Source organism: Porites lutea, chromosome 1 (assembly GCF_958299795.1).
Source record: "Porites lutea chromosome 1, jaPorLute2.1, whole genome shotgun sequence".
In the NCBI taxonomy this organism is placed as follows: Eukaryota; Metazoa; Cnidaria; class Anthozoa; order Scleractinia; family Poritidae; genus Porites; species Porites lutea.
In genome coordinates, this window is record NC_133201.1 from 60,096,672 (window position 1) to 60,110,129 (window position 13,458).

Genomic DNA, 13,458 nt, shown 5'->3' on the forward strand with positions numbered 1-13,458 from the left:
GATGGGGGAGATCAGTAGCGCGCGCGATGACGAATGACGTGACGAAAGTGGAAACGTAGGTGGTGATATCAAGTTTCTTTGCGTATTTCCCTTGTTGAGCAACTTACAAATGGAATCACAGACATAATTAGTCCAGATACTTACGACGTTTTCGCAATATAGAGCCTAGCTTGTAAATTTCATTTTCAAGCGTAGTTCTCCAAGCTGTTCAATGGGGGAACGTGCAAAAATAGTCAACGAATATCTGACGACAATTACCTCCATTCTATCGTTCTTCGGAACGCTTTTTATCATTGTTTCATATTTTGTGTGGAAGGACATTCGAAGCAAGTCCAGACGAATTTTGGTTTACATCTCCATAGCAGACTTTTGTACCGCTGTTGCCACTGTGGCGGCAACTGCAAGTTTTTGGTTGACAGGGTCCGAAACCAAACAAGTATGTTTTATCCAAAGCATTATCGGAACACTATCGGTCTTGTGCTCATTTTTCTGGACAGCATTTATGGCCGTGTATTTGTACTTGAATGTTTGCAAGAAAACTTCCAGATTAGCCAACAGATTACTTTACTTCTTTCACATGTGTGGATGGGGTGTTCCTGTTGTAATTGTATCTATCGGTGCATCAACTAACAAGTTGGGTAACAATGGCGATCAAGTCACGTCGGGATGGTGCTGGGTAAATAAAAACTTGCCTTGGAATGAACAAGTCCTATGGATGTTTTTGGCTGGAAAATTGTGGGAAATATTGGCCTGCCTCGCTATAGTTCTTCTTTATGGCTTATTAAAACGGAGTATGACAAAAAAGGTAAGTTATAATTCAGTATGGAATCTGTGTCGCGCGTGGCATGGATCGCTGGGCAAGTTCTGATTTTTTCTGTTTTATTCTTGCTTTTGTTTTGTCTTTTAATATTTTTCCCCTTGGTGTTTTTACCCTTTATTCCTACGGCTGGATCTTTTCCTGAGCTTTGTGAGGTTCTGCCAGACATTTCTATTGTTTTTCATAATTTTAATTGGTATAACATTTTTCATTTTATAACCTTTTGCATGGTACAATGTTGAATAACTGACCTTTGTAGTGCAATAAAGGCCCCTACTAAATCTGCCAATCAGTGAGTCACATTCTCAACAATGGATTCTGACTGTAGTATTGTTGAAGACCCTTGTTGAGTTAATTGCTCTGCTCTCAGTTCTCTTTTTGATGAAATTTTTGCCCCATGAAAGGGAATCTAAGACAGTCTTGGACTCTGGATTCTACATCATGGATTCCAGATTCAAGGTACTGGATTCCAGTCAGTCAGTGAAACGTTACTCTGCATTCCAAATGTCAGTGAGATTCTGGATTCTTTGAGCTCTATTCTGGATTCCAAAGCTCAGGATTCTGCATTCCATGAGCAAAAACTTCTTGGATTCCAGATTCCTCAAGCAAAAATTTCGCAGATTTGGGAACTGAAATTACAGTCCACCCTCTTAATGCAGATGATTAATCATAAGATTTGCTCTGACAGACTTTAGTGTTAAAATAATGCCCATACCTTAATTGGGAATGACATACATCTTTGTTATAATGCAACCTTTTTATCCTCAGCTAACTAAGAAAGATGGCCTTTTTACCCGAAGCACAAAAGAACAGGCACAAAAGGCAGAAAGGAAGTTGATATGTGTCCCCTTGATATTTGTCATCTTGCGCAGTTGGGGGACAATACGGTTTCTTCTTTTGATTGCAAAAGGCCCCGACTACAAGTCCCAGGTTGATGATTGGCTACTAGTTTTACAGGTCAGTATTATAATATTCTTATCAAGCAGCTGCAATCATATCATCAGAGTGTGCACAGCGAGTGAAGCTTGAAAGTTTAGACATAGGGCCAACACAAAGGGAACATTCACCGCTCATTCACAGTAAACATGATCTTCTCCAAGAATGCACACCTGTAGACCCTATTGGTTTGAGTTCATTTGTGGATTTACAACTTGTCAATAATATTCAGTAAAGTAGAATCCCCTTAGTTTTTTTTTAATTCCCAATTATATGAACCAAACCTAACTTCCCTTCACCAGACAAAGACCATTATTTTACCCCTGATATTTCAAACTTTCCAATAATTAGAAGCAATTTGCTTTTAATAGGTTGGTTTGAAACATCAGGATTCAGCTGTATGTTCAGGTTCCAAATTTGCTTCGAATACACACACTGGAAACTCAAGGATATTTGTTTGGTGGTTTGACAGGTGCAAATTTTGTAGAGATATTGAGGGCAACAAAGGTCACATAGCTTAGAGCAAATCATTACAACTTCATCATGCCATCAGGAACTCTATTGCTGTACAAACAGAGGTGTTGAGAACCTTGAATAGTAGATGAAAAGTATGTCCTCTGTCTTCTCCACCCCCACCTTACATTATTTGCTTCTGCCCTAACTTTTTAGTGGGAATACTAATTGCTACATAGGCTGGTGAACCTGAACTGATCATATAAGTAAAGGAACAATCAGGATCACTAAATCTTTTTTGCCTTGAAAAAATCAAAAGAGCAAGTGAAGTCCCTTTCTACTGTGTAGAGTGTCATTCGTTAACAGGTATTGGGGGATGGGGTTGGGTTCAGGTTGTAATCCTAAGTAGCTATGATCATTGAGCAAAGAGAATATAACTAAACACCAGTCTCCGTGAGGTGGGTTAATCCTAATTTCTGTGAAAAGCGTTATTTAGACTTGAATTCTGAGAATTCAAAACTTGGCCAGCCTCTGGAATGTCTGGTGGGTTCCATCAATACTTGACTACTGATGCAGTAGTATTAGCAAAACAATGAAGTATAAATCGTAATACTGTTTAGTCTGTGTGATGTACCACAGGGTCAAACCATGGAAGCAGTACACTGATTGGGAGATAAGGGTAGTCAATGAATGAATGGAGGGGGTTACTACATTCATGACTTGAATTGATGTACAGATTTACCTCTCACTAAAATTTTTCCTTTTTTATGTGCGATTGTTTATTGCCAAGCTGTTAATTTGCTTGTACTTGACTGGTTTTGCATTTTACAGTGTTTGCTTCTACTTTTGTTCAAATTTTTAAGAAAACTTTATTTATTAAGAGTCTTATAGTCAAATATAAATTATATAGTAGTCTATTCAGTGTGGAGCCAATGTGGCACTCACTTTAGTTTAACTTGAATGGAATGCAAAAATAAAAAGGTAATAGTTTAGTGTTCTAAAATGTTATTGTTTGTTTATTTTCAGGGTATAGGAGACAATGCACCTGGGTTTGCCAACTTTCTTCTTTTCTGCTTCTTCACTGACAAATTTCTTGGGCGCTTTCACTGGTGGCTGAGATCTTGTTGTGCAAAGTGTTTTGCAAAAAGCACCCACAGATGTAGCTCATTAACTATTTATTGTGAAGACACTTCACCAAAGGAACCACTTATTGGTGAGCAAGGAGAGATAGGAAATCGAACTCCAGTTGTTTATAATTATGCATCTATTCAAACTGCATAACGACTGCGTCAGAGCGCTGGTCCTTCATCACAGCCAATCCAAATAAAAAATTAAAAATCTCAAGTCACCTCCCTTCAAAATCTCATTTAAAGTGTTGGATAGGCTTATTTTCCAATTGAATGGCTGAATTTAATCACTCCAAGCCCTCTTTATACCTGGTACTTACTAAAATGTCAGAGGAGAGATTGGAATTTAGCTTCAGGGGAAATATGGGGCCGAATGATTGATTTTGTGGAATGCTTACCGGGATGAACATTTGAAACAAAAACATATAAAGAGTACTAATGAACAAGAAATTTTGCACAAAGTATTAGTCAATCCAGAGACAAAATTTCAACACAAAATGTACAGTAGCCACTGAAAATACTCACCCAAAAACGCGAACAAAAACCGACCGTGGCCGGCGAAGACTCATTGTAAGACGACGCGAAAGGTTCTTAAACCAATAAAGGCCAAATGAAGCGCGGAAAAAGTCACAAACAGTTCTTAAGGCAATTTCGTAATGACCCGCTGAATGCCGCGTTGTGGATAGATTTAGTGCGGCACTTTCCGCAAACATTGAATTTAGCCTGTACCTGGCTCTCAGATATCAGGGATCGATTTCTGCACATTACTATTATTGTAGCTCGCTTGGCTTTTTAACGAGAGGACCAAGACTCTGTAGGTTCTCTTTAGACAGCAGTTTATTCTTCAAAAGCTTCTGACAACAACTCTACTACTCAACTAACTCTACTAGCTTACACAGCGAATTAAATCAGTAAATTGTAGACTTGTTTTGAGTTAGCTGAACGGAAGACTTTCTATTGAATACCTTCATAAAGCTAGCAAAATCTAAAAAATAGCAAAACTGAAAAACAAAACTAAAGGCAACTACCTCACAACACTATCTTGAAAACTGGAATAGGCTACTTTAAACGGAACCCTTTTCACCGCGACCGTTTTGAACTGCGTACTTCCTTCCTGTGTACTAGAAGGTTTTAAAAACACAACGAACCTTGCAACGCCCTGTACCAGATACTCAGAAAATACCGGAATGTATTCTGTAGAAGAGCTCCTAGCCTTTCCGGAGTTTAAACAATTAGTGGACTTTGTTTCTAGAAGAGCTTCATAATGAAAAGGGAGCCTTTCGTTTGTGTTTGAAACAAAGACTGCACTGTGTGTAATCTAGAAGAACTTCACAGTGAAAAGGGAGCCTTTCGTTTTTAAAGAAAAAACTGGAAAATGTCAGAGAAGAGCATCAAAATGAAAATGGCACCTCTCGTTTCAACAAACACCGGACTATGTTTGGAGAGTAAATAGCAAAAGAGCCTTACAGCGACTCCTCACAGGACTGAGCTCCTTGTCCTCAGTATAACAAATGCTGTTCATTACGTCATGTTAAAGTGAATCAGACAACGAACGAGCGACTTTACACGCTAGTAATGCAAGTTTTCTAGAAAATGTTAATTAAACGTAGCTATGATTTAATTCACAAAATGTACCTGTTTACAAAATATCTTTCATGTTATTCAATGTCAGTTAATCTCTAAGTCATATTAGGGTTTATGCGGTACTTCCTAACTCAAATTGTTGGTTAGCTTATAATAATGTTCTTTTTATAATCAGATATCCAACAGTTTGTTCTTCCCTAATGATATTATAATTCCCCTAGCAAGTAGTGTAGCAATGTTTCCAGAAAAATAAATCAAACGATAGCAGCCGACATTGTATGTGTCTGAAACCTATGGGTGTTTCTTTGGGGAGGTAATGTGCCCCAGGGAAAAACTTGGACCCTTATTTTATTTTAGAACCATGATGTCTTCAAGTGGCTTTCTTCTAATGTTTGGCACCATTGCTTGTTTATCAGGATAACCAAGTGGAAGCAGTAATATTAGCTTTTCATTGCTCTTTCTTCCAAGTAATTCTCGTAATTGTGGCCCAGCATTCATTGGAGTCGATGTTACTGTTACCAATCCAGCATTCTGTTAAAAATGATATAAGTTAATTGAGGTTTATTCTGGCAAATACGCATGTGCATGCGCTGGTGAAATATACATAAATATACTTTAACGCTAATTGTACGTTATACAGTCAACTCTCTTTTAACGGACCGCACCTCTATAAGGCAGGGCGGATAAAGGTTGGGCGGTGAAACGAGCGCGTCCGAGCAAAAAGGTGTGATGCAGTGGACTGGGACTCTCATTAGAAATGTCGCTTGTTTTCGACTTCGGTCAGGGCTTGTACACTGCTGCTGTCACTGAATTATGGCTGCTTGATTTGGTTTCTTGCACCTCTTCCTCGTTCCTTTGTGCTGGTACGCTGTCTCCGAGAGGCAAATGTTGCTATTTTTTTCGGGAGGTTTAGTTGGAGTAGTCAAACATCTCTTTCAAAGGGTTTCTTTTATTACTTCCATGACTCTACCAATGAATTACATTTTCGTTCTGCTACTCGCCAATGTCGATGTTTTTCCAAAACAAAAACAACTAAGTACTGTCAAAAACACGAAGGAAAATCTCATCCATGTCATCCATGGCAAAACTAAAAGACAGCAGATTGTGTTTCATAACTAGATGACGTGTATTTTATAAATGCGTGCAGCTCGTGCAAGGTGAAATTATGCTAATTTCAATCGCCATCATCCTTCTCTTTAATTTTGAAAAAAACATCTCATACGTCTTTCTGTCTCTTCGAAACTTCAAAATTAGTTTCCCCTCAGTTTTTACTGTTTACCTTGTTTTGTTTTAGAGAGAAAAACGGAGAAAAAACCTTACAACCAACCTCAATAAATTTTGTTTACGTGCGGTTGCCGGATTTGCAACGCATTGCGCGAATCGCCATGGCGCGTTGCACCCGAGAAGCAAAGTTCGAAGAAGTGCAACGCCACTATATCAATATATATCAATCTAATTTTTTGTTATGTTATACAAAATTTATCCCCCTTTAACATATGTAAAAATTGAGGTTAAGAAGTGTTAAGCTTTTGCAAACGAAACGGCGAAAGACGATTAGGTGATATTTAGTGTAGGGAGGAGGTATTCAACACTTCCAAATTAAACTCAAATTTTTGCATTATACGACCAACAAGTTTGACTTATAGGCGTACAGACACAAACATATGAAACTGTTTATTGATATTGTTATGAAACGAAATTATCTATTTAACATAGTAGCCTGAAATTACAGAAAGAAAATAGGATTTCCGGTTTGCAAAAAGGAAAATTTCGCCGACCTTCAAGCGCTCCGGAAGCGCGGAAAGAGCGCTCGTGCCAGTCCTACTCCGCATCACACATTAAATGAAGAGCGGAGCGCTCGTTTCACCGCCCAACCTTTATCCGCCCTGCTATAAGGCGTACACCAGGTGTTGGTCCCTGCAGTGCTTCAATCATTTTACTGTAACTAATCTTCTCTAACACGAACAACGGACACTTGAAACCGTCAACGGACGATTGGGAAGTGCTTTATGTAGTGAAAAAATACCTCAAAAAGGAAATGTGGGTGCTCTACATGACAGTAACTTGCAAACTGTTGCTCGCAGAGTGTACAGAATGTATACTGTTACGCTTTTGGACCACGAAACCGTGAATGTTGGATTATATAATGAACGTTTGATAGCGCAAAGAGGAAAGAATTCCACTGCTCTTCGTGTGTTGCAGTTTCAGCAGTTTTAAACATACGCGTATTGATTGCGAATAGTCAGCTTTATAATTACTGATGTCGTGTTACCTTGACACTCTATAAGACGGTCACCTCTCCAAGGCGGACAGTCGCAGGACCGGTTCTGAAGCTGTCCATTTTAGAGAGAGTTTACTGTAGAAAGTACAGGTTACAACCACTGTAGCGCGGACCACCGTGGCGAGGCCGGGCTACCGTTTTCGAGTCTTTTAGTACATCTAGATCTTGATAAACTAATTTTTGATTGACATTACGAGTTCATGGCGAAGGATGGCTTTCATTATCTGGCTCGACAGACAAAATTTAGCTACTGCTTTTGAAGATGTGAAACAAAAAACTACATGAGCTAAGGATATGGCTGAAATAATGCTTTTTCGAGTCAGTTAGAAGTTCTAAGGATTCAACACTTGCTTTTTATATGTTTTTTGGGGGCCTGTACTGCTGTTTATATTTGCAAAATGTATAAATAGATTTAACACCTAGCCTCTTGTAAAGTCAAACCCCTTGTCCGTATTAACGGGTTGTCGGTATTAAGGTGCTTGAATTTAGAGAAAATGAAAGGTCTTTCTTTCCCAGGGACAAAGCAGACAGTCCGTAATAATAATTTGGTGTCCGTATTAAACGGTTGTCCCTAACGCGGGGTTTAACTGTATAACAAAAACAGATAACTGACCTGAATGGCTGCAAGGAGAAGACCAACAGAAATGCAAACACTCATTTCATTGTAGTAATGCATTTTCTTACTGCCGTCCTCGTTAAATCCATAAACTTGCTTAAAAACTAGAATGAGATAAGGAGCGGTGTCTATGTATGGTTTGGCCCACGTTGTCTTGAGATACTCAATATCTTTAACCCACTGTTCCCCCATTCGTCTTCCATAATTTAGATACTCTTCCTCTTCGACGATTCTGCGGATTTCAGCTTTAACAGATTTGTCTTGTACAACCACAAAGGTCCAAGGCTCTGTGTGAGCTCCACTTGGAGATGTTCCTGAAAAATTTAATACCAAAAAAAAAAAAGTTATTGGATTAAAAAGAGCGCGTAATAATTCATCAATTATTACTCTCTAAAGTGAATAACAACAAATTAAAATTAACCTCAAACATTATATAAATAACCTGTGGTCATTATCTACTTTCATTTCGCTGTATAAATTCTGGCTGGCAGCGAAACCATGTAAGAGAAAACGTAGGACAGCTGCTTAAATTCTGCCGTAAATAGATTCGTGTTTAGAGTTGGTTTGAAACTTACTACTGAATCCTGACAATGCCCTCTGGTTGTTAGATCATCATCCGTTTACCAGTTCTGGGGCAGCAGCTCGAAATAACCCCAAATGGAGGTCAAAAGATCTTGAGACGGCTGGAAACAAACCTTTAAAGTGTACATAGGTACATAGGACCTCATAACATTTTACTCAGTTAAATCAGCTTCGGATTTATCCCTTGACCATCCCATATTTTTTCAAAGTTTGTTGCGTTTATTCCGAATCACTTTAAAAAGGGCGCGTGAATGCTTTTGGAGTTGAATTATCGTGGGTACCGCAACAACCGAAAGAAGGAAGATATTTCTTCTTTGTCAATTCACGTCGTGGTCGTACAGACCGTACAGGGACAGTAAAGAAATTTGCCAGAAAACGCGGTGCACGTACAAAATTGTTTTTCTAGTAATATAATAGCGGAGCTCTCGCGCGCGAGGCTTGCCAGCGGAGCACCATGGGTACGAAAATTTGGTAAACTATCCATCCGAGAAAATTTGGTTATGACGTAGCGTGCGAACGCCGACCGTCCGTACACCCACTACCTGTAAGCCGATGTCAAGTGTCACACTTGTTAGGAGCGAGAACTAAATAATAACGGAGACTAAAGCCCCGTGCAAACGGACGCAACATTGTTGGATGTTACATGTTGCGTCCGTTTGCACACCCTGTTGCATGTTGTTGGATGTTGTTGCGTGTTGTTGCGCAAAGTTTGAAACCGGTCAAACTTTTCAGCCAACAACTCCCAATATTTCTTTTGTTCCGTGATCGCCAAAGCGTAGCGCAATAATGTTGGATCCGTTTGCACAGCTCTTCTCAAACTCATTAATAATTCATTAAGAAAATACAAAGGAAATTAATGTTTAATGAGTGTTTGGAAATCGGATGAAACACTGCTTAGTATTTGCATCCTTAATTTCTCCTTCAAAAATGATTTTGTTTGAGAAGAAATATCAAACATGAGACACAGTGTTTCATCACCAGATGAAACACCTCGAAGTTCGTCAAAAATACTCCGCTGCGCGTCGTATTTTCAACTCTCTTCTCGGTGTTTCATCTGGTGATGAAACACTGCATCTCATGTTTGATATATTACTTCCAACATTGTTGGGGCCACGCACGCTCATTACGCATGGTTTACAAAGACTTATGGGTTGTATCCCTCCCACGATGCACTGCAGGTCAACATTGTTGGGAGTTGTTGCATCCGTTTGCACACCACTGCCAACACAACCGCAACAACTCCCAACATTGTTGGCGCAACAATTTTGGGAGTTGTTGCGTCCGTTTGTATGCAGCCTAATTTCGTTGGAAGAAAAACATGAAATTATATAGCGGCGGTTAGAAAATGAGAAATGCTAGCGGCTACTAACGTGAAAAAGGAGCGGCAGTGAAAAAACAGAGTGAACAGGAACACAAACATTTCCTCCATAAAACGCATAAATAGGAAGCTAAAAGAAGTTTCACGTTTTAGTCGTGTAAAAGAAAGGTAAGTAAATGTGCAAAAGAAAAACTGCTGCATGCTCAGAGTTGCTTTTTTGCTAATTAGAAAAAAAAGTGTGCTGCACGTGCAAAGTTGTTTTTTTGCTAATTAGATCTATTGTTGTTGTTTTTACCCTTCTCGTTGCTTTCAGCTTGTCATTAGTATTACTCGATTTTATATTTTCTTTAAGGAATCTATGGCTAAATCTATATATCATAGTAAAGGAGGAGTTAATCAGCATTGTAATAGCTGGTAGTATGTGCCGAAGACAGTCTTTAATCGCATCGGTATTCTGTCCTTACCGGGGGCCTTGTTCATTAGTAGGCATGGCCATGATTAGCTAGGACACTTGCTTAAAGGTGAACAGGTCACCAATGTCAGACCGCGGGGCGGTGGTGTTATTTGGGAAATTGCTGTTGGACAACCAATGTAATATGGCCAGTTCAGTTCTGAATAATGAGCCGCCTTTACGTCCACGGATGTGAAAAACTCAAGACTCAATTTGAAGTCTACAACTGCCAGCATTTTCATTTAAAGCAGGTTTTAAATCTCGAATCAATAAAGTTTCTTCTATTCTACAATGTACATCTGATTTCCCGGTTGTTAATATCTCAAAGTGATCCCATTTAATATTGTTGCTCGTTGAAGAAATATGATGGTTTACAAAACATATATTGTATCAGATTCAACAGAAATGTTTTAAAGTCATTTCGCTGGTGAAATAAATGAGTAATTTCCGCATTTCAAGTATAAAAGATAAACTTTTGAATTACCCGGCAGTTGAATAGGTAATTCAAAAGTGAGTTTGGAGAGGATTATAAATTCCGCTCATTGAGAAAAGACAGAAGTTGTGCGTGGACAGCTCTTTCTAGCATCTTACAAGAAAATCCTAAAGGGTAATTTCTCATCAGTTCCGCGTTAGCGAGAGAATTTTTTGCGAATGCTCGCAGAGTAGCGTAGTGCAACTCTAGCCTCCTGAGTGCTCTCCAAACTTCCCACGTGCTCAATATCTCGACATACGCACAGCTGCAGCATGAACTAATTGTTTTATAACATTATCAAAGCGATCAATGCAGCAAAATTTTATTATTGCAGGGCGCCCTCAAAGCCGTACAATGTTTACGTGACTATATTTTCTTTCCTCACAGTTAATCTTATGTTTTTATCCTGAAACTGAGAGAAAAAAATGATTGTAAAATCCATATTTAGGTGCCAAAAAAATATTAATTTACGGAAAAATTGTTATTGAGACAAAACAGCTTTGCAAAGAATGATCTCACGCCACAGCCCGCACAGCTCGCGGAGATGACAACAACAAAAACAACACTCACCTCTTTTCCTTACTATCGGTTAACAAATTCAAACGTTTCCTCTTAAATTTCAATTCCTTATAAAACACATGGTAAACGCTTCATCGTGCACTACTGAGTTAAGGATGCACTCAGGAGACTCAGGATTGCTAAGCTCACAATAACTCGAGGAATGACGAATAGTTTATTGACGTCATCAGCGTGCTCAATAGGAATATGAAGCACGCTCGCGGTATTGAATTTGATAAGGCGAATTTTCTAGCTATGTTATAATTATGTTTTGAGGATGGCCAACGATTTTAAATCTTGAGTTTAATCATTTATAAATAGAGAATAAAGAACTGATTGACTGCAGATACTAATTACCATTAAAACAACAGTAATAGAGTACTAAAGTGATAACGTCATAAAAATGAAATTTCTGAAATTATGGGATTTGTCAGAATATTCTGAAAGAACAATGTCCAAGAGGCCTACTTGCCAAAAATGAGCATTTTGGGGCAAATTGTCGCTGAGATCCTTCTAAAATTTTTTTGGGTCGACCCAAAAAAAATTTAGAAGGGTTTGTATGGAGTTTTCTAAGCATAACTGGGCTACGATCTCAGCGACAATTTGCCCCCAAATGCTCATTTTTGGCAAGAAGGCCTCTTGGACATTGTTCTTTCAGAATATCCTGACAAATCCCATAATTTCAGAAATTTTATTTTTATGACGTCACACTTTAGTACTCTATGAGAATTAAAGTAGAAGGCGCTGTGTATACAATATATACAATACGATACAATATAAAAGACTATTTTTAGAGGGCAACTCGTGACACTGTTAAAATCGATGACTCTTTAACCCTCTATGGAATGAACAAAGAAATATAAATAACCCAAATATGAAATATACAGTTCGAGAAAATTGAGATAACTGATAAAATAATAAATATACTAGTTATCAGGGAGGATTCTTACTTTAATTTTCTTCGATTTATTTTGTATGTTTATTATATGTTCTTTATCCGTATGATACTATTTGTAAAACTAAAGCGAACAAGATAATTGACCTACAAATATCACAAAAAATAATCATCAAAGATAAACCTGGTCAGCAACAGTTAAACACAGTCTCGTGTCCAATATATTTGAAAGGGTAAGTTTAGTCAAACATGGCGCCATCTTGGAAGGGGGGGAAGGTGGTCAGAGGTTCTTGAATCGCTTTTAAAACCAGGCTCTTACATGGATGCATATAGATATACTCTTCTTACAGTTATAGTTATCGGTCATGCAAAGAGTAAAATAGAACAATGGAACAGATATGCTTATTTTATCATAGTTTCAGTTATGTGTTAACCTGCCGTTTTAATGATGTTTTCCACTACCTCCAAAGGGACGTCTTCGTCGCTAATTTTGCGAACAGTTCGTCGTTTGTTCATCTTTTCGTAGAACTCGGCGGACTTTTGTTTCATTTGTTCCTCGGTCAAGCGATCATCGAACCAAGGATAAGGTATTTGATCATTGTCACCTAATTCACGTGGGTCACTTTGAGGGATGTCGGTCGTTTCGCCATCTTGCATAGGGTCCACATCTACAGTATAACCTTGTTCCTTCTGCTGGAAAACTCCCCTCATTACCTGAGCGATGAAAATTCCGGCAAAAACTGAGGCAATGTACTGCCAGTATGAGGCGAGAAAAGGAGCAGATAATTCCATTATCACGTTATTATAACTTTTGAGAATCGTTTAGGTAAAAGAGCTTTGGGGAACATGTTTGTTAATATCATTCTGTGTAGATCACGTGACGTTCTTAGAAGTTAAATCGTGCATGCAAGCGTGACATGAAAAGAGATCAACCACATACCCAGGGTCCTCTTCTACCCGACCCCCGGGGCCGAAACTCACAAGTTTTGCTGAAAATAAAATTCAAAATTTAATTGTTTCCTTGTCTCTCGATCTAATGCATGTATTTTAGACATTTTAGACGCCTACCCCTGACTGGTGACTGTTCCACTTACCCGGTAATGTTGGACCAAACTTCCTACAAGAAGAATCCTAGGTTCAAACAAATATAGCTACTTGGCAGACGAAACTCATGATCGCTACAAGAATTAGTGGAAACATCTGAATTGCCACTGCCTAAGATATATAAAATTAAATTAAATACTTCATTATCCTATCCCCTTATCGGGCTTTTTATAGCCTGTTCTGAACGCCTGAAATAGCCTAGCTCTTTCAATTCTCACAGTTTCGCGGACCCAACTATTTCGGAGCCTGGAAGAGGCTAGGTTT

The 13,458-nt window shown here is 38.6% G+C and overlaps 2 protein-coding genes across 2 annotated transcripts; one reads left to right on the forward strand and one right to left on the reverse strand.

Annotated features, from left to right (window-relative positions):
* The first annotated feature begins 40 nt into the window (after positions 1-40).
* LOC140923899 (G-protein coupled receptor 157-like) lies at positions 41-5,191 on the forward strand. The gene is made up of 3 exons (XM_073373924.1): positions 41-805; positions 1,586-1,774; positions 3,233-5,191. The coding sequence occupies exons 1-3, from the start codon at positions 212-214 to the stop codon at positions 3,485-3,487; spliced, it is 1,038 nt and encodes a 345-aa protein (XP_073230025.1). The 5' UTR covers positions 41-211; the 3' UTR covers positions 3,488-5,191.
* Positions 5,192-5,265: 74 nt separating this feature from the next.
* Positions 5,266-12,961, reverse strand: LOC140923911 (iodotyrosine deiodinase-like). The gene is made up of 3 exons (XM_073373931.1): positions 12,525-12,961; positions 7,812-8,128; positions 5,266-5,448 (listed from the first exon to the last, which is right to left on the reverse strand). Exons 1-3 carry the CDS (start codon positions 12,880-12,882, stop codon positions 5,266-5,268), a joined length of 858 nt encoding a protein of 285 aa, XP_073230032.1. The 5' UTR covers positions 12,883-12,961.
* Between the last annotated feature and the right edge of the window lie 497 nt (positions 12,962-13,458).

Coding starts and splice junctions, on each gene's coding strand:
- LOC140923911 (XM_073373931.1), bottom strand. CDS start 12,882: ATGGAATTATCTGCTCCTTTTCTCGCCTCATACTGGCAGTACATTGCC. Junction 8,129..12,524: donor AAACATCATTAAAACGGCAG/GTTAACACATAA, acceptor TAAATTTTTCAG/GAACATCTCCAAGTGGAGCT. Junction 5,449..7,811: donor TTCTCCTTGCAGCCATTCAG/GTCAGTTATCTG, acceptor CATTTTTAACAG/AATGCTGGATTGGTAACAGT.
- LOC140923899 (XM_073373924.1), top strand. CDS start 212: ATGGGGGAACGTGCAAAAATAGTCAACGAATATCTGACGACAATTACC. Junction 806..1,585: donor AACGGAGTATGACAAAAAAG/GTAAGTTATAAT, acceptor TTTTATCCTCAG/CTAACTAAGAAAGATGGCCT. Junction 1,775..3,232: donor ATTGGCTACTAGTTTTACAG/GTCAGTATTATA, acceptor GTTTATTTTCAG/GGTATAGGAGACAATGCACC.